The sequence below is a fragment of the Gekko japonicus genome, unplaced genomic scaffold, assembly GCF_001447785.1.
Source record: "Gekko japonicus isolate JY-2015 unplaced genomic scaffold, Gekko_japonicus_V1.1 scaffold1172, whole genome shotgun sequence".
Taxonomy (NCBI): Eukaryota; Metazoa; Chordata; class Lepidosauria; order Squamata; family Gekkonidae; genus Gekko; species Gekko japonicus.
The window spans coordinates 409,294-430,606 of NW_015173158.1; the positions used below are offsets into that span (position 1 = coordinate 409,294).

General features: G+C 45.8%; 1 protein-coding gene across 1 annotated transcript in view; it reads left to right on the forward strand.

Annotated features, from left to right (window-relative positions):
• Positions 1 to 21,037, forward strand: part of NFE2L2 (nuclear factor, erythroid 2 like 2) — a 33,441-nt gene extending 12,404 nt beyond the window's left edge. Inside the window, exons 2-5 of the mRNA XM_015422448.1 lie at positions 13,516 to 13,779; positions 14,226 to 14,321; positions 15,271 to 15,450; positions 19,024 to 21,037. Coding sequence (XP_015277934.1) covers positions 13,516 to 13,779; positions 14,226 to 14,321; positions 15,271 to 15,450; positions 19,024 to 20,223 — 1,740 coding nt within the window. The 3' untranslated portion in view covers positions 20,224 to 21,037. The remainder of the gene's footprint in view (positions 1 to 13,515; positions 13,780 to 14,225; positions 14,322 to 15,270; positions 15,451 to 19,023) is intronic.
• Positions 21,038 to 21,313: the final 276 nt, after the last annotated feature.

A 21,313-nucleotide genomic window follows, 5' to 3' on the forward strand; every position in this document is an offset into this window, starting at 1 on the left:
GCATTGGTGGTGCGGCGAGCAAGGCGGCGGCGAGCAAGGCAAGGTGTGCGTTTGAGCGATCCCTGGCGGCGGAGAAGGAGTACACCGAGGGCTGCCGTGAAGAGAGAAGAAAGGGGCGTGCACAGATGCCGAGTTCCGGCTCAGCGGAGCCGGAAAGGACGTGGCCGGGCCGGAAAGTGGGGGGAGCTGCGCGCCTAAGGAGGAGATCGCCACCACTGAACGCCGGGGACGCCAGAGAACGCCAGAGAAAGAACAACCCGCTGGACCAGGAGTCCCGACCATGCCGAGCCAACGGAGAAACAGCAATAGCCACCACAGAGGGGGTGCCGGTAGGGTGTCCCACTCCCCCTTCATACATTGTGGCCCTAGCTAGGAACACAGGTGATTAGCACCAGAAACCCTGTAAGCCGCTCTGAGACCCTAGCCATGGGACAAGAGCGGGATATCAAGTCTAATGTAAATAAATAAAAAAATATTGTATATGGATTTCATAAACTTATTTGGTTCATTTTAAACCCAAACACTTCTATATTTCTGAAAATTCTTACCACACCCAGTAGGGTTCCCAAGTACTTACCGCGATCCAGCGGGGGAAAACATGCTCCCTGGCCGGACCATTCCTCCCTGTAATGCAGCATGCTGTCGCTAAGGCGAATCAGTGCTGAAGGAATCCAGGTCTTATTCTGTTCTAGAGAAATGATGTGGACAGTAAAGTGGCTGGTTGTAACCAAGGTCTTAAAGCGGAAGTTTACACATTGGAAACCAGGTAGAGGAGTCACAGCAGTGGATATATTTATGTCATGCAGAAGTTTCAAACATTTCCTTGTTCTTCTGGTTTTTCTTGGGTCAGGAGCAATGAATGTGGCCAGCTGAAGCAACAAATAGTGCAGATTCTTTTAGAATGACACCCCCCCCCCCCCCGGTGACAGCTGGTGCATGGATTGCTGCAGAAGGCAGGAAATGCTCTGGTTCTAGGAAATCTCATTGGCTTCTCAGTTTTGGAAAGACTCCAGCAATCTGACTGCTGCCTGGTCTTATAATAAGTGTTTTGCTGAAGAGTTTAAGTGATTAATGGACCCCTTGAGAAAGGTAGCTTTTTATTAATAAGGCACAACTCCCTTCTAAAACTGCACAACTATCCACAGCCCCTCTCTGGTTTGCAATCTGTAATGATAGTATTCTTGTTTGAGACCACAAATAATAATGCAAGTGCATAAAAGCCAGTTTCCAATTTCCATCTTTGGTCATATTGAATTTACGGTGTAGGGTACTCACCACACCTCAAAAAGGATATTATAGCATTGGAAAAAGTGCAGAAAAGGGCAACTAGAATGATAAAAGGGTTGGAACACTTTCCCTGTGAAGAAAGGTTAAAACGCTTGGGGCTCTTTAGCTTGGAGAAACGACAGCTGAGGGATGACATGATTGAGTTTTATAAGATTATGCATGGGATAGAGCAGGTCGAGAAAGAAGTACTTTTATCCTTTTCTCACAATACAAGAACTTGTGGGCACTCCATGAAATTGCTAAGCAGTCGGGTTAGAACAGATAAAAGGAAGTACTTCTTCACCCAAAGAGTGATTAACACATGGAATTCACTGCCACAGGAGGTGGTGGTGGCTACAAGCATGGACAGCTTCAAGAGGGAACTGGATAAACATATGGAGCAGAGGTCCATCAGTGGCTATGAGCCACAAGATATAGATAGGAACTCACAGGCTGGGGCAGGTGATGCACTGTATTCTTGGTGCGGGGGGGGGTCAACAGTGGGAGGGCTTCTAGTGTCCTGGCCCCACTGCTGGACCTCCTGATGGCACCTGGTATTTTTGGCCACTGTGTGACAGAGTGTTGGACTAGATGGGCCATTGGCCTGATCCAACATCAGCTTCTCTTATGTTCTTATGTATTTTTAGGGAAAATTGTACCCATGCGTCTGACCCCTCCTCGGAGTAGTGAGTTACCACCTCTGAGCAAGGGGGAAGTAGAAAAGATCCAGGGGACAGCTGGGTTCAGTAGTTTGGGGTCTGCCTGCCTTGAGGGACCTTCCTTGAGCCTCTGAGAGGTAACGGTGGGAACTCTGAGCAACGCTTTGAATTGAGAGGGCTGGTTTTAACTAAGAGGGGACAGGAGGGTGTTAAGGAGACAAAAGCTGCTTGAGATCAGAATGGTTTCAGCTTTAATGCATTAAGGATTTGCTCTTATTTTTAAGCCACTTGCATTATTTGACAGTGATCTGTGACTGTCTTTGTAAGGAGCAAGGGTTCATCTCTCTGCTGCCCATCAGGGGGGACTGAAAAGCTTAAATGGCCTCGGAGCCACCTATCGTGAGCACCAGTAGACAAGTCTAAGCTGCGTGGCCCCTGCAGGGCTGGCTTCTCACAGCACAGGAATCACTCTGTACAGGTATCTGCTCACTTGTTGCCTCCCTGTGTCCCCACTCGTTGGCACTGCTGCCTAGCTCAGAGAACATAAGACCATAACATAAGAACATAAGAGAAGCCAATGCTGGATCAGGCCAATGGCTCATCTAGTCCAACACTCTGTCACACAGTGGCCAAAAATACCAGGTGCCATCAGGAGGTCCAGCAGTGAGGCCAGGACACTAGAAGCCCTCCCAATATTGCCCCCACAAGCACCAAGAATACTGTGCATCACTTGCCCAGTGACGTCCCCAGGTTTTTTGCCCACTAGGTGAGGATATATTCTGCCCCCCCGCTGTGTGGGATGGGGGCGGGCATCGGAGCCGCAGTGGGTGGGCCAAGGGGGCGAGCTGCAAATGCATGTGGGGGGTGGGGGGATCACTCGAGGGGAGGGGGCCTGTGCCAGGCTGCAAAAGGAGTTCCAAAGGGACCACGGGGGCAGGGGAGGCAGAGGGTGAGCGGCACTTTCCCGTCGTCCCGGGCTGTTCCCCGTGCCTATCCCCCCCGCGCCTGTCCCCCCGCCTCCTTGTCTTTCTGTCTGGGGGGCTGCAAAGAGGGGAGTCTCTTGCCAGGGATGGAGCAAGAAGCCGGCAAGGGAGGCTTCCTGTGTGGGGCGAGGAGGGGATGAGGCTGGCCAGAATGGCACCCTCGTCGAGCCGTTGCCCTAGTCGAAAGTCTAAAATTTAACAATAACGGGCTGGCCCTGCACTCACCCCAGACTGTTTCTCCAAGCTGAGTGACCCCAGCAGGGCTTGGCCTGACAGAGCTACTGGGGCTCGGTGCTGCTTGCTGAGGGCTGCCAGTGGCCCTTCAGGCATTTTCCTTGTTAAGTTATGGCCAGTCCATCACTGCTACCCACTGCATGAAGCCTCTGAACAAAGTTAATTTAGGGTTGCCACTTTCGGGAAAGTCAGGGAAATTGGTCTGAAGTCAGGGAAATTGTGATTAAAATATATTCAAGCAGTGGAGTTTTGGCCTGCTGCTGCAAGAGCATGATCTGTTCTTGTGGAAACTGGAATAGAGAAGTAGCAGAATACAAGTAGAACTTAATGATGCCCTTTCCCAACCATTTTAGATAGAACGTTTATATAATTTTTAGTGTACCTTTAAAACAATAAAGTCATTTGTTAGCATTCAGCGTTTACTTGAATTGAAATTTGTATCTTGGTGTAATGCTTGGTGCAATTGTAAAACAGATGTTGCTGCAGTGAATGTTGAAAGAAGCTGATATTAAATCACTTTGACAAATATTTTTGCAGTTGAGACTTCGGTAGTTGTAGAGTGGAACCTTACCTTGCATTAATGCAATACGACCAGTGTTCCCTCTAAGCTGAATTAGTGTGAGCTAGCTCACAGTTTTTTAGCCTCCGGTTCACACATTCTTGTCTTAGCTCAGGAAGGATGGCTCCGGAGCAAACTAATTCATGCAGCAGCCAAATCGCTCGCTCACAGCTTTCATGCCAGTAGCTCACAAAGTAGAATTTTTGCTCACAAGACTCCACAGCTGGTAAATGAAAAAATAAGTTTTAGGGGCAACCCTTTAATTTCTTTCCCGTTTCCCCCCCCCCTTTTCTGTAACACCCCCCTATATGTTTTCCTATTGCCTCGCCTTTCTTCACTTATTATATATTTAGATGTTTGGCAGTATGTTATTCATCGTGTCTGCCTCCCGGCTAGTGTTTTTATCCCCTATGGTGATACCTGACCCAGATTAATGTTATGTAACATACTGGAAGCTCAGTGAAATGGAGAGGCAGCAAGGCAATAGATACCGTAAATCCTTATGAAAGAGAACCGTAAGCTCTTGAAAGACCAGCCAACATCTCCCTGTTCCAGCATGCCTCTAAGACGGAGTTGACTGTGAAGGTGCAGGCCACACCTGTGAAAGGAAGATGCGCTCTCATGGGTAGCTCAGTCCTAATTGGAGATAGATCTTGTCCTAAGGGGAAGTTGTCTTGGATCTCCTGCCATGTAAGGCCAATTGCTTTGCTTTGATGGAACGGAGTCCTGATTAGACATTCCAGATTGCATGCACTGAATGGCCATGGTGTCCCTTCCCTGGGACATACACACCTACAGCTGAAAGCCTGCAGCTAGCCCCCACGTGTGTATAAGCGTAGGCTCCTCCGAGTGGCTGGGAGCTCTGGAAAAAGCTGGGGTTCTTGATTGCACGAAGGAGCTTGTAGACATACCGATGGACATGTGTATGTTGAAATATACAAGGTCTATAGTGCACCTACTTGAAGAAGATCAGAAGCACTTCCTATTGGGGACAGCTGAAGGACTGCTGGTTAGCATAGCTGGATTAGGGACTCTCCACAATTTCAATTTATGTCCTTCCTGTCTCCTGATCGGCTCTGTAGAGGCTTCCTGCTCCAACTGAGCCCTCCCCCTTCGTTCCTGTCTCTCACAGCAGTCAGTCAGTTACTTAAGCCTCTCTCCCTCTCCTCTGTCCTATCAGAGTTTATTTCTTCTTTAATAAACTGAGTTATTTTCTTTAAACAGTTGGTGCTCCATTCCTCTGCATGTTTAAACTCTGCCAACAGTGTAGGGGGGGGGTTGCAGATGTTTGGATGTAGGCATGTGTGTCTGGGGTAGGGTTCCCGTTCCCCTGACAGGGGTGGGAATTTGCCCACTTTGGGGGCCCCGATCCGCCAGCCCCGATCCAGCTGGCGAGGGGGGGTCCCCACCCCCAAAGGGCCTCATTTGCGCCGACGTGCCTGGTGCAATGATGTGCCCTGTGGGGGCTCTCCGGGTGACGTCATTGCGCAGAGCACGTTGCGAGGGGGGATGCTCTGTCATTCGAGAAAGAACTGTATGGTTATTTCTATGGTTAACCCAGACCGATAGAGGGACCCCCCTCCCACCGGTAGCCAGGTGAGACCTGGCAACCCTACCTGGGGGCTGGGCCAGGCACCTTTTCCCAGAGGCTGGCTGGGAACTTGGGGAAATCCCTTAGAGCAACTCAGAGTACTTAGCAGGGATGAAAAGAAGGGAGAGAGGAATTTTACACTGTAAGCACTGTAAGAAATAGAACAGACAGGTTGGGACCAAAAATTCTACTTTGTGAGCTGCTGGCATTAAAGCTGTGAGCGCGCGATTTGGCTACTGCATCAATTAGTTTGCCCTGGGGCCATCCTTCCTGAGCTCAGACAAAAATGTGTGAGCCAGAGGCTAAGAAAGTGTGAGCTAGCTCACACTAACTCAGCTTAGAGGGAACACTGTTTGGGGCCTTGTGTGAGGAATGGTGGGGTGGCAGAGATACACTACTGGAAAACTTCCCTTCCCCAGCTTCACTTTTCCAGGATATGACAAAGGGTTAATTTCCCAGTTCTCCTGTCCTCCCCCACTTCAGTTGACTCTTGTCTATACACAGCAGTCCCAGGGCAAATGAGCATTTATCAGGTTGCGATGGGGGTTAAGTTCCTTTTCATTTACAAAGCAATATTTTCCTGCACACCTTGGAAATGAACCTCCCCCCAAAATATGCAGAAACCCCAGTGTTGCAGGCGGTCCCCCTTTAGTGTCCTTGTGACAGGCACTCAACCAAGAAGTTTGCTATTAGGGGAACAAGCTGGGGGCACGTGGAAATTCCAAGGGGTGGAAACCATGTGGAATCCCCCAAATCCCTCTTCAGGATTCTATAAACGGGCTTGAACAAGCCAATTCCCCCCCCCAACTTATTCTCAAGTGCTGTCAAAAGCTCATCCCTTCTCAAGCATGATCAGTCCTCTTCATGCCATTTTTTTGCTCCCCTTCTTTTGGATAATTTACAAGGTCAGGCTAGCCCGATCTAGTAAGATCTCAGAAGCTAAGCACGGTCGGCCTTGGCTAATATTTGGAAGGGCGACCTCCAAGGAATACCAGGGACGTGATGCAGAGGCAGGCAGTGGCAAACCACCTCTGAAATGTCTCTTGTCTTAACAACAGGTCTAGCTCGCCATCTAGTGGTGCATAATGCTAAAGAGCTAGAACTTCTGGCTACTCTAACACACAATGCCGTACGATAATAATTATTGTTACAAGGTCATACTTTTCTGCACATCTGGGGAGCTCCTTGAATGTGTAGAACCCCCTGCCTTGACTGTGGGTGGTACGGCTTTCACTGCCTTTGTGATAATAATACAAGCCAACCAATTTAATACTAGATTGAACAGCTGCTGACTCCCCACACTGAGTTTTGCTTTTTAAATTTTATTTTAAAGGAAGCTAATGATTTCAGGCTGGTGTGATGTGGCGGTTAGCGTGTCCGACTAGGAATCTAGGAAACCCAGGTTTGAATCCCCACTTTGCCATGGAAACTGACTGGGTGACCTTGGGCCCAGTCACACCTGCTGACTTACTTCAGAGTTGTTGCAAGAGTAAAATGGAGCAGAGGAAAATGATGTCAGCTGCTTTGGGTCTCCCACTGGGGTGAGAGGCGGAGCATAAATGGAGCAAATAGCAAATGAATAAATATAACACAGCTCAAGGGAAATCCCAGGTAGGTCTAGCTGCTGTCTTTTTAATGTTAAAATACTTTCAGGCTTGGCTCATTAGTTCTTTCCCGAGGACTGAGTTAGGCAGCTGGTTTCTGGGGGCACGTCTTTCTGTACTCCTCTGCTTAAGATCCGTCACGCCTTCCTTCAAGGCGGAATTTTATTTCTTATTACAAACTTATCCCACCCTTCCTCCAAGGAGCTGAAGGAGGCACACACGACGTGGCCGTACTCCGTTTCATCCTCACAATTCTGTGAGGTACGTTAAGGCTAAGAGAGAACGACGGGGCCCAGTGGGGGGCTGAACCCGGCTCTCTGTGAACTCAGTCGGGCAACTCAAACACTACCTCACATTGGCTCAAAAGGGGCAAGAAGGATCCGACCCTTTTTTTATTTGTAGGGTTTCTTCTCCAGTGAGGTTAGGAACTGGCCCCTATTCCTCTCTGTTGAATGTGCCAAGGCCACAACCTGGGGTTGCCAGATCCCCCGGCCATGGGCGGGTTAGGGCTGCCAGATCCAGGTTGGGGAACTCCTGGAGATTTGGGGATGGAGCTGGGAAGAACAGGGACCTCAGTGGGATTCTAAGCCACAGAGCCCACCCTCCAATTGAGAGCCAGTTTGGTGTAGTAGTTAAGTGTGTGGACTCTAATCTGGGAGAGCCGGGTTTGATTCCCCACTCCTCCACTTGCACCTGCTGATGTGTCCTTGGGCCAGTCACAAGCTCTGGCACAGCTGTTCCTGAAAGAGCAGTTTGTGTCAGAGTTCTCTCAGCCCCACCGATCTCACAGGGTGTCTGTTGTGGGGAGGGGAAAGGAGAGGAGTTAGTTTGTAAGCCGCTCTGAGACTCCAAGTGAAGGGCAGGGTATAAATCCAATCTCCTCTTCTTCTTCAAAGCATCCATTTTCTCCTGGGGAACTGATCTCTGTAGTCTGGGGATGAGCTGTAATTCTGGGGCATCCCCAGGTCCCACCTGGAGGCCGGCATCCCTACTGCAACCTGAAGCTTGGGATTTCTTTTTAAAAATTGATGTGTGTGAGGAAGGGGAAGGGATAGAGAGAGGTCGCTAGCAGTCCGTTTAAAAGACTGTTCTCCCTCTGCCTGGAATTTCATCGCATACTTTCCTGTAACTGCTTTTCCTCTGTAAATGCTGGCAGAGATTTGAAACATACTCGGGCGACAGAAAAGCTTTTTTTGTATGAATTGTGTGTGTTTGTGTGTGTGTGTATATATATATATATATATATATTAAAGATGGGGATTGCTGCCTCACTTCTTTGTTTATCCTAATGCAAATATGTTTGGTAAAGAGCAATAAGAGTTAATAGTCAAACTTTACAATGCACGCAGAGGGTTTCCCATAAAATGTAGAACGGACTACCCAGATGGCAAATGCCGATATGTAAATCTAAAACATGAAATTTTCCATTGGGGTCCAGATGGCGGCTTAATGTGAATTGTTTAACATTTATGTTTATCTTATTAAAACTGCCTTTTATAAGTCCAGACTAAGCTAGCAATGTGGCTTGGAACAGACTCTGAAAAGCATATCAGTAAATGAGTAAAAACACCACATGGCAGTCGGCGCTTAATTTCTAAAATAGAAAAAAAAAAGTGCATGGGGGTGAATGCTGAGCTTGCTGAGAAGCCGTGCAATTTGCCCTGGAAACCTTGCTCTTTTTATATTGACAGCACTGGTGAAGTACAGCAGTCTGTTCATGCCCAGAGGAACTTATTATGCTGTATATTCTAGGACTTGGCATTAGTACCAAAACCAGTTTCCAGGACTGACTGGTGGCATGTTTTAAACCTCACTGGCCGATGTAAATGCCTCCCTTTCTAAGTTTACTATAATGTGGCTTAGTTACAGCTTTATTGTATATATTATGATTATTCATGGTTTGATTTTTTTCAAGCCTTGGGCAAATTAACTAGACAAATTATGTGCCAACACAGTAGTCAATTTGGACTCTTACACAGGTCATCTAGATATGACTTTTGACAGCAGTTGGATCTCTAGGGTGGCTATTTATCAAAGGAGCTGCTCCTAAGATCAAGAAAAGCACCTTAGATACAAACCTCCGTTGTCCAGAAGACTGAATTTTCACATGGAACGAAAGTGTTCAGGCTATTTCCTTGGGCATTCCCCTAGCATGGATTTGCCAAAGCACTATTTCCGCTGACATAATGTGGGAACTTGTCGGAACTAAAAACAGAACAAAAGAGTTCTTGTGGAGTAAGTCACATGGTGGACCATTACACCATCTTTTTATTGGCAGTAAATTGCTCTCCAGGATGTTGGTTAGGAGTGCTCTGAAAACCAGATGTGTGGAACTCAGTTAGGTACCATTTATTGATCTTGCATGGAGTTATTGACACATTCAATTTAGCTTTGGCATTGAAATAGGCTGCCGTTGAAAGAAGCATTTGTGAAACCTTTTTTTAATGTCTAAGGAATCTAAATGTGTGGAAAGCCACTTAGAATCTGATACATGAAATACTTTTTGAAAGGGAAGGAAAACGTATTGTTCTAAATTAAAGTGTTACTAGGCGTACAAGCTATAATTTTGTACACATTCCAGTTAATTTAAAAGTCATTGGGTCGGATCCAAATGTGCCTTTGCATGTGAACGAGGTGTGCATGTGTCTGCTATGGATTGCCTACTTGTGATGCAGCCCTTCCCTAATCTGGGTGTTTCCAAGGTTCTTTGACCATCCGGAGTGGCTTTTCGCAAGGCACAGAGAGCATGCAGATCCATCATGCAAGCACGGCTCCTGCTTACAGTTTGTAGGGTCTAACCCAATGATCTTGAGTCATGCTGAGAGGTTTGGTGCTCCCATCTTCTTCTGTATATGTTTGTGTGCTGTCAAGTCGCAACCGGCTTTTGTGGACCCTGGGACCGTGGTGCTTTCAAGACAAGAGATGAGCAGGGGCGGTTTGCCTTTGCCTTCCTCTGCATAGCAACCCCTTAGTGGTCTTCCATCCAAGTACTAACCCTGGCCTACCCTGCTTCGGTTCCAAACTCTGATGACTCTGGGCTAGTCAGGGCTGTTCAGGCCGCTCTGTTCATCTCTTGCCTTGAACACCCCACAGATGGGGTTGCCATGAGTTGGCTGCAACTCGACAGCACATTATGCTTCTGTCATGTAGACCCAGGTTATTATTTTCCACCGCTGTGACAGCTTGCAGAATAGCACACATGTTATGAAGTCGCCTCGACTCGGAAAGAAAGAAAAAAGCCGCTGTTCAGCTCTCTGTTTTAAACCAGATTGCTTCTTGTCTGGCACTTGACACCAGATCTTTAAAAAAATGTCTATCAGTTTCTCTTGCTAAAATTAAACACGGATCCTTGGAGCAGAGCTCTAGTCATTGAGCCTGTTAAGAGGAACACAGAGGGGCACTGCGTTGGCTGACCGCACTGTTGTATAAGTAGCAGGGAAATCCATTCTGACGGCAACCTGAAAATGAATTATTTAGAAACAGGATCTAAAATCCAGATCCTGCCGTTCCCCGCCACGACATATTGCAAATAGTCAGAGACGAAGACGCCGTTTTGAATCTGCCACAAGAGAAGAGCGTGAGCAGCTGGTAAAGTACTGGCCCTTAATGAAGGCCTGCCGTATTGCACTATCTTATTACCGCCAGACTTAATTAGCTCATTCTACCTTGCCAATCTGGAGGGACCAAACCCTTATCTTGGTAGTAATATGTTTCAGCGTCTTCATTGTTGCCCATTACCGTTTCAACTGGCATCTTAGTCCGGGAAATTTTAAAGGTAGTTTAATTAAAAATTACGGAGACTATCTGAAAGGTGGCGACTGTACAATTCACAAGCAAGTGTATAAGAATGCTCTTGTTGCATGAGACAAAAATGCATCTGGTCCAGCATTCTCTTTCCAGCCATAGGATTCTGGGGATTTTAGAAGCATCACATCACTCCAATAACTCCTTTGTTGACTGGTCCTGATTTTCTGGTCTTCAGGGGTATGCTGCCCCTTAATTAGCTCATTCTACCTTGCCAATCTGGAGGGTCCAAACCCTTATCTTGGTAGTAATATGTTTCAGCGTCTTCATTGTTGCCCATTACAGTTTCAACTGGCATCTTAGTCCAGGAAATTTTAAAGGTAGTTTAATTTAAAATTACGGAGACTATCTGAAAGGTGGTGACTGTACAATTCACAGGCAAGCGTATAAGAATGCTCTTGTTGCATGAGAGAAAAATGCACCTGGTCCAGCATTCTCTTTCCAGCCATAGGATTCTGGGGATTTTAGAAGCATCACATCACTCCACTAACTCCTTTGTAGACTGGTCCTGATTTTCTGGTCTTCAGGGGTATGCTGCCCCGGAATACAGAGGCTTCATTTAGCTGCATTGGTGGTTGGATGTTGACAAAAGATATTCACCCATGCATTTGATCCTGTTAAAAGGAATCCAAGCTATCCCCATACCTTGCAGTAGTGAGTTCCTGGTTTTTTTTGTCATGAATCTGCTGCCAAGGAGTTTCATTGGGCAATCCCCGTGCTCTAATGCTGTGGTCTGAGAGGGCCGGTTCACCGCACAAGCAACCCAGTCCAGTTGGCTGCTTGGAGTGAAACAATTTGAGGTGGACACAAGGTGACAGGGATAGCATCATTGCTTCCTGGACCTGACCTGCCGTCAGTCCCGAGGTGCCCAAGGTCAAGGTAAGCTCCAGCAGTGCTGATTGGGGTCACACTGGGGCTTGCCTTTCTCCTCATTTCTGACCTCCAGTCAGTGTGTGTTGAAGGAGGTGATGGATGTCCACCTGGGAGGAAGGAGAGCACCAGCAGGCTCACCTTCCTCCTGGCTGCAAGCAGAGAAAAATACCTTGAGCCTGCCCTGACCCTCTATAGATGTATTGACAATCCCTGAAACATGTAGCAACACCCCCCAATGCAAATGTGTGTTATAATCTCAGTGCGATTGTTGGCATTCACTTGCAGGTGCATGAAAAGCAGGGAAATGGGTATCCATGTCCAGAAATTTATATAAGTAATGTGCAGGTATTCATATTCAAACCCATTTGTGCAGCTCACTGTACTTCTAAAGCAAGTAAAGGTTCTCTTCATACTTTGCACACTGAGCCACTTCATGCGTGTTTGAACAGCAACAACCATAATAGAAAAGGATAAACATCCGTGTAAAATGCAAGACAAGAAGCAATAAATGGATTGGATCCCATGATAGGCTGCCTGTTCTGTCAATGCAGCTCTGGTGATAACAACCCTGGAGAGAGTGGGCGCTTTCTTTCCCCTTCCCCAACCCCACGGCAGCCTCTTGACTCATGTGACTATCATTCCATGACGGTCCTGTGTCTTCCGGTATAAATTTTCCTGGAGTCGGAACAGACTGCTGGGGGCAGTGGTGGAATGCAGGAAGTATCCATGAACCTTGTGTCCATGGATTGAGGGCTCCAACACAATGAGAACTCAGTCTCTTAAGAAGGATAAATGAAATAATTGGTTTAATAGTGGGAAAGTAACCTTTCTGAATACTATTGGATGTATGACACAAGAAGAGAATGTCCATAACATGGCCATCCGTTTGATGATTTAACTTGGAAAAAACTCTCAAGATGGCTTATAAATCATAATTTAGAAACCAGGTGCTCTGTAGCGTCTATTTAATCTTGTGTGAATAGAGTCAGTTCAGTTGGGATTGTTACTCTTATCATCTTAAATAAGTAGAAGTTACTAAACTAGGAATATCTTGTGGTTTTAGGTTTTGGCCATACTAGGTCTTTCAGCTCTAAAAACCACTGGATATGTGAATGCCAGAAGCAGCTTTGTGATTTTTAAAAAAGAATTAACTGCTAATTCAAAGAATACTCATGTACAAATCAAGAAACCATTTGTGAGTACTTAGCAGAGATATAATCTATGGAGGTGAATATCTGTTTCAAGAACAGCTGGCTTATTGGAAATTCAGAATGAACAGCGTGACACCTATTAATGTTTATGTCATGGTGCCATGGAGCCTGCTGACACCTTTCCTGGCGTCTGCCAAGTGGCTTTTTAATGGGCGGGGCCAAATGGGGTTCCTGCCCAGTTGGCCATTAGATGTGACTGGCAGTGCAGATTAAAATAACCACAGTGTTGGTTTGATTCTCTTTCTCAGTGTATTTTTTTAAAGTTAGTCTTCTTATTCCAGACACTTGGGCTGGTAACCTTGTTCAGTTTATTTTTTTATTTTTTTATTTTTAGGCTTATACCCCATCCCTCCCCTGGGTCACAGGGCTCAAGGGGGTGGTTCTTGGAACCTGCAGTGTATATTAATAGAAGAGGCTATCTGATCCATGGATGCTCACATGAAAAAGCTGTGCTGAATTTAATCTCTAGTATATGTGTTCTTATTGTAACATTAGTAATGGTTCCTTAATCAATAACTGCGCAATGCCATTTTTGAAATGTTTCAGTTTAATGAGTTTTATACTCATTATACTCGTGCCACCAAGAACACCCAAAGATCCTAAAATGTCTCCTGGTCTAGCTGTGTTCATGGGTCCATTTAAGCAGGGGTTTTTTGTTGTTGTTTTGAAACGATTTTAATAACAGTAGCTTGAATATCCATAATCTGATTTATTCTGTTCTATACATACAGGACCTGATAGACATTCTCTGGAAGCAAGACATAGATCTTGGAGTAAGGCGTGAAGTTTTTGATTTCAGCCAGAGACAAAAGGAATATGAGCTTGAGAAGCAAAAGAAACTTGAAAGTGAGAGACAAGAACAGCTCCAGAAGGAGCAAGAAAAAGCTTTTCTAGCCCAACTGCAGTTGGATAAGGAAACCGGTGAATTTATTCCTATCCAGCCTGCTCAAGCCATTGAACCAGGAAACACAGATATATCCAGTAACTATCCAGAGGTAAGCAAACCAGTTTACTTTTCATCATGGTGAGCTTCATGTCGTACTTCTTTCTTTGTTTCTTTTAAAAGAAAAATGGTACCAAAGATGAACCCTGGTGCATTAGGCTAGTGGTCCATCTAGGTCAGCTTCCTGTTTCCTGTGTTGGCCAATCAGATGTCCTTGAAGGCCCGTAGAGGCCAGTGCCTCTTCCTGTATGTGTCCCTCACCAACTGGCAGAGGTTTACTGCTTCTGAACCTGGGGCTTCCATTCAGCACCACGGCTGACCGCCACTGATGGAGCTATCTTTCATGAAAGACATGGAAGCCTCCTTGAATATGTGTCCACTGAAAGAGGAGCTGTAAAGAAGCTAGAAGCCCCCCCTACATGTCTCAGTACATACAGTTTGGAGATCTGAATTGAGTCTGCACTTAAGTGTTAAAAGTTCCTTCTTCTTCATATTCAGAGTACCCACATTTCCAGACAAGGCGGAGATGGCTTCTACTTCGATGACTGTATGCAGCTTTTGGCAGAAACATTCTCATTTGTAGACAACAATGAGGTAAAACATTAGCCAGCTTGCTTTTAGTACAGTCCCTTTGTAAAAATTGTCCTTTCCGTTCTCTTTGATGATGCGCTTCATAATTCTGTGCACTGAGAAAAAGACAGCACTTGGATGTACTGAATATTCCTTGTGTGCATGTTTCTAAATAACATAAATGACAAAAGTTCACAGTGTAGTATAGTCAAAAATTATGTAATGCACACTATGAGTGGACTGCAATTGTAAACTGTATTGGTATCAATTGGTATCATCTATACAAATAAATTCAACAAAAAAATATATGTTGTCAGTGTCATAAATCTGTTGCAACCTTAAAATCTGTCCATTCATTCACAAAAATGTAACAAATGCTGACGTCAGCCTAGTGTCTGTAATCTATAGTCCCATTTTGATGTTGTGAAGATTGTTGATCTCAAGAAAGTGTGGAGCAACACCTTTTAAAACCTTTCTTCTAATGGACGGCTGCCTGTTAAAGTGAAATTGACAAGCAGGGGACCTGACAAAGAATTCTTCTGAAGAAGATATTGGTGTCCAAAATGGCAACTGACCTAGGGACCCGTAAAGACTAGAAGTTGTAATTCAGCTACTAAACACAGAAACCAAACTTTGAAGAATACCATCTTTATTTAACAGCTAAGACATTCTGGATATATTCCTTGCTGAGGGATCTGTCGAGGCTGCAGCTTTCACCACTCTCTATAGATTACAGACGCTAGGCTGATGTTAGCGTTTTCTAACTTTTAATGAATGAATGGAAAGGTTTTAAGATTGCAGCTGATTTATGACACTGACAACGTATGTTTGTTTTTTGTTGAATTTATTTTTATAGATGCTCATTATTGATACTAATACAGTTTACAGTTGCAGTCCACTCATAGTGTATATTATATAATCTTTGTTTCTATATAACAGCATAGCTGATGTAGTCTGTCTGATAACATTCCAGATTTCCTCGGCTGAATTTCAACAAGTGGTACCATGCAAGACTGAGAGCAACCAAGACTTTGTTGATTCTAATCAGATCTCCTCTGGTCTTCAGTTGTTCATTCCCGAGTCAGCTGATGCTGAGGCCTTGCAATATATAGAACAAGTCTGGGAAGAACTGTTGTCTATTCCAGAGCTACAGGTAAGAGCTGCAGACTCTGCCAAATGAATATTCAAGTATTGTGGACAAACTGAAAAAGTGTAAACCAAGTGTTAGCTGTTTCTGTTCCTGGATAGCCAAGAGGAAGGGATTATGGGTCAAGATTCAATTCTGGTTAGCGCCAGTTAAAAAGACCTCACATTGCAGGGATTACGAGAAGCCCTCTCTCTGTCCTAGAGCAGCCGCCAATCAGAGGAGGTGTTACTGAGACGGATAGATCCAGTAATCTGAATCTGTAGGTGTTCGTATAGGATCCTCCCCCAGTGACTTGCTGAAACTATTGTCAGATCTACATTAACAAGATTGAAGGCAACATCTCGAAAACATAGACAGTTGTATTTGCTCATAAACCAATACTGCAGGTAGAGAGCCAGTGAAGTGTAGTGGTTAGAGTGTTGGACTCGGGCTCAGACCCTCAGTCACTGCATAACGTTGGGCCAGCCACTCACTGACATAGACTGTCTGCCCAGCCTATCTCATGGGATTGTTATGAAGACAAAATGGAGAGTGGACCACATACCCAGAGCTTCTTGATGGAAGGGCAGGATAAAATGTATTAATGAGATGAAGAAATGGTTCCCCCCTTTGTCAGACACTCCAGGAAGGTCAGGGGGAAACCAGCAATGGAGGACCTTGTTTTCTTAGCCTCCCCGGAACCATTTGGCTATTGTTTGCTCCTGAAACCGTAGCCCATGCACTCTCACCAGGTACCTGCCACAACCTGTTACCTTGAGATCTGAGGCAGAGTCTGATAAGCCCAGTTCTGCCTTTCTCTGTCACAAACACACAGGGTTGCCAGCTCGGGGTTGGGGAATTCCTGGAGATTTGGGGGGGGGGGTTGGGGAAGGGAGGGACTCCAGCAGGGTATAATGCCATGGAGACCCTACTTTCAAAGCAGCCATTTTCTCCGGGGGAACTGATCTCTGTCAGCTGGAAACGAGCTGTAATTCTGAGAGCGCTCCAGCCACCGCCTGGAGGCTGGCAGCCCTACATATACTTCCAAACAAACATGCAGCCTGACTCACTTGAGAGCCGGCCTACACAAAACTCAGGCATCCTGTACCCAAACAATCTAGGGCTGACACAGGCTCTTCTTTCAACAAGGTCTAATTTTATTTGGGGGGGAACAGAGTAAGAAGGGGTGGTGTATGCAGCTACTTGCCGCGAAGGACAAAAACGGAAGGATTTCATGCATACAGAATGCAAAGGAAAAGTTAAAATAATGCCAAATGCTTATGCAACCCCACTAAATGGGGTACTGGCTTAAAAGCTTACAATTCTTCAGGGCCCTGAGGTTATCTCCGAAGGGAATTCTCTTCTGTTGCTTGCTCCAGGAAAAGGCAATAGTCACTGCTGCCCCAGGGTTCTATCAGTCTTGTTAACAACTGCACACTCCTTGCAGGGATAGGTGCTCTTTTCCCATTCTGCCTGGTGCTAGGCCTATCAGCCGTTTCCTTTTGGAGGAGAAACCCTATTCCTCCCTTTGGGGCTTTGTGATTTGCTGTCCTGTTCCCCACTCTTCGTAGAGAGGCTCTCCAAAAGCATTGTCTGATTTTGGAGCATGGGTCTCATGACCGATGCTCCCTCTAAGCTGTGGAGTCTTGTGAGCAAAAATCCTACTTTGTGAGCTGCTGGCATTAAAGTTGTGAGCGAGCGATTCAGCTACTGAACAAATTAGTTTGCTCTGGAGCCATCCTGCCAGAGCTAAGACAAAAATGTGTGAGCTGGAGGCTAAAAAACTGTGAGCTAGCTCACACTAAGCTTAGAGGGAACACTGCTCATGACTCCTTGTAATCAGTTTAGAGCCCAGTCCAGAATGTACATATGCTCAGTGAACTTGCGGTGAATTCTTAAACAGAGTTATCCCATTCTAAGTTCACTCATGTCATTGGGCTTACAAGGGCATTAACTCTGCTTTGGCATGCACTGTTAATTACAGAAAAGGGCGACATTGTGGTAGCGCCATCTATAGAGTGAACACACTTGGTGTGTCCCATTGTGGATGAGGTGCATGGCCTTTGGGTGGGGCAACCTGTGTTGTAATTTCTGTAGAATTTCTTCCCGGCAGCCAGCGCTGGAGAGAAGTTCTTGGAAAGCCTTCTCTGACCCTTATCAATGGCGGGGCGAGGCTTGGGTGTGGGTGTAGCTTGTAGCTTTCAGCCCCTTCAACTTAAAGTTGATCAGACATTCCAGTGCTGCAGTGGCATGCCCACGCCCTCAGAGTGTTGAAGAAAGTTTGTAAAATCTCCTGGCACAGAGGGAAGAAATTGTCACTCATCAGCAGGGATGCCACAGGCAGTTGTGTAGCTCTCTTGTGTGGGTCTTCAGCATTGAGAGAGGTAGTGGCAGAAAGGGATAGTAGTTTGTTTAGTGCATTTTTTTTTTAAGTTTGCCCTTTTCCCAAGGAGCTTAGGGCAGGATACATCGGACCCTTGTCCTACTCACAAGAACCCTGTAAGCAATGCTCCCTCTAAGCCGTGCAGTCTTGTGAGCAAAAATTCTACTTTGTGAGTTACTGGCATCAAAGTTGTGCAATGTTCCCTCTAAGCTGTGGAGTCTTGTGAGCAAAAATTCCACTTTGTGAGCTCCTGGCATTAAAGTTGTGAGCAAGCGATTTGGCTACAGCATAAATTAGTTTACTCTGGAGCCATCATTCCTGAGTTAAGATGAAAATGTGTGAGCCGGAGGCTAAAAAACTGTGAGCTAGCTCACACTAACTCAGCTTAGAGGGAACACTGGCTGTGAGCGAGTGATTTGGCTGCTGCATAAATTAGTTTGCTCTGGGGAGCCCTCCTTCCCGAGCAAAGACAAAAATGTGTGAGCCGGAGGCTAAAAAAACTGTGAGCCAGCTCACACTAACTCAGTTTAGAGGGAACACTGCCTTGTGAGGCTGATTAAGTTGAGAGTGGGTGGCCCAAGGTGACCCCGGGAGCTTTAGGGCAGAGTGGGGATTTGAACCCAGAGTGCAGAGGAATTAATAAACAGAACGTTCTTAAGTTTATAGGTTCCAAGCACCCAAATGACCTTTCTGTGGTTCGTCTCTTCTTGGCAGAGATTCTTACAGCCTGGGGGGGCATAGTTATCTGCATGATTTCCCCCTTCTCTTGCTCTGTGCCCCAGCAGACTTATCAGGATCGAGAGACTAGAGAGATACGTTTGGGAGACAGCTTCACAGTGCCAGGCTAGAGTACTCTTCCACAGCATTAGAAGGGCATAGCTTGGACAACACGGGGATCACCGCGGTGCGCATTGTCAGATATTACAATCACATATCTTGGGAGCCGGCCAAATGCATGTATTGAGACCATGCACTACTCATGATCCTTCGCCTTAGGTACCTGTACATGTCAACACGAACCCTGAAAAATTTAGCGGCCAGTTCATGTGGTTTGGAGCTTGGTTAAAAACACACATTGGCACTGTTCACACAACTTGGCAGGAGCACACATTGGGAGGCTCTATGCATGGCCGGGAAGCTCCGGTTACGCAGATTTCTAATATCTGAAAAGGTATATCATATGTATATTATTGATGACTTCTGGCATTTCTTTTTAGTGTCTTAACATTCAAAATGACAGCTTGGCTGAAGTAACCTCAAGCACGTGCTCAGACAATACGGCATCGGAGGCAGATATTAACTTCGCCTTCTACAGTGCGCTGCCTGCCATGGAGAAAGAAGTGGCTCCCTGCGGCCTAGAGTTCCCGAACCATTTGGAGCCTTCCTATCCCAGCAGTGTACTGCCGGATGATCTCAAGCAAGAGACCTCTACATCCCCAAGCACTGACTTTGGTGAGGAGTTCTACCCTTTCGTTGATGTCAAGATGGACAGTGACATGTCTCTGACACCACCACCACCTTTTGTGGATCAAGCCCTCACTGGCTTTCTAAACGAGCCCATCGATCTTTCCGATTTTGCTCTGTGCAAAGCTTTTAACCGTGACCTGGCAGGAAACGCTCTGGAAGGGAATGATTCGGACTCCGGCATTTCACTGAATGCAAGTCCCAGCACAACTTCTTCTCCTCATTCTGTTGAGTCATCCGCTCTCTACAGAGACGCAGGCTTTGGCTTCAGCGATTCCGAGATGGAAGAGATGGATAGCGCCCCTGGCAGCGTCCAGGGAAGCAGTGCTAAAGTGCACACCTTTCACTCACATGTCCCAGCCTCTCTGTCTCTTGAACCAAACACACAAAGGCCAGACTCACGACTCACAGACACACCCCAAAAAGAATTACCTGCCAACCCTGGTCATCCTGAGTCTCCGTTTGTGAAGGACAAACAGAACAGCCAGCATGATGCTCAGCTCACAAGAGATGAGCTCCGAGCAAAGGCACTGCGCATCCCTTTTTCCGTTGAGCAAATCATCAACCTCCCTGTGGATGACTTCAACGAAATGATGGCCAAGGAGCAGTTCAACGAGGCCCAGCTGACTCTGATCCGGGACATCCGCAGGCGAGGCAAGAACAAAGTGGCTGCGCAAAACTGCCGGAAAAGGAAACTGGAGAGCATAGCGGAGCTGGAGCACGACTTGGGTTATCTCAAGGATGAGAGAGAGAAGCTCCTTAAGGAGAAAGGAGAGAATGACCAAAGCCTGCGGCTGCTGAAGAAGCAGCTGAGCACCCTCTATCTCGAGGTCTTCAGCATGCTCCGGGATGAAGAAGGCAAGCCATATTCGCCGAGCGATTATTCGCTGCAGCAAACCAGAGACGGCAACATCTTTCTCATTCCTAAGACCAAGAAGCTAGAGACTAAATGACGGGGGATCAGGGAGATTTGTGTTTGCAGGGCTACTTCTGGCTTAACATTTCCCCCACAATGCAAAACGTGTCCTATTTTCAAGTGACTTTTACACTATTCTGAGTATATACATATATACTTAAAAATCATTAGGTTAAAACAAACGCATGCACAATGGGTATAACTTTTATAAAGCACTAGTTCCTCTCTTTTGATATAGCAGCCGATTGATTCCTTTCTATTCTTGTGTAAATAATTTCAGGATTTCTTATTTATATACTTTCCCTATTGTTTCACTGAACTGCGTATCAAGCACAATGATCTCATTTAGCTGAAGACCAGTCTTGCGTTTTCAAGTCGCGCCGTTTTATAACTATAAATGGAACTTTGGTTGTTTCTTATATTTTTACTTACTTTGCTTCATTAAGAATGCTTGAATGCAGTCTAAGCACACGATTAAGGTGCCACACAGCCAGAGTTCAACACTGCAGATGACAGTGGGCCTTTGAAGTGCTTATCTTTTGCTGGATTGCACCCTTAATTTCTAAGTATAAACATGCTTTGCATATGAATGTATGCTTCAAGGGATAATCTTTAGACTTTGGACTTACTTGGGGGGGGGATGGGATGTGGGTTACCAGTTGATTACAATCAGGACTATACAATAATCTCCTGTAATATGCTTCAAAGTGCGTGGGATCGCTGGAAATCTAAAAAGCCAGAGGGGGTGGTTGAGTAAGTGTCCACGATTTCAAGTTCTATCGATGACTAAATTTTTTTTTAAAGGGACAATCATCTCAGTTGCATTTATGCAGTTCACCTTTCTCTTGACAATGGACTTCAGATAGTTGAATAAACACTTTTAAAAAACTAGAACAATCCTATCGACTTCTACGTTGTGTTACGCAGTACACAGCTTCCAATTTTTAGACTACGGACCTGATCTGTGTATAAAAGCTGGTCTCCTGTATATGGAAAGTAGTTTGTATAAACTAACACAAAGGAAATAGACAGGGACATTTTAACCAGTTAAGAACAGAAAACACAGAGATTTAAGTCCTGATTTCAGTGAAACAGAGTCCTATAAAACTCTGGAGGATGCTGTGACT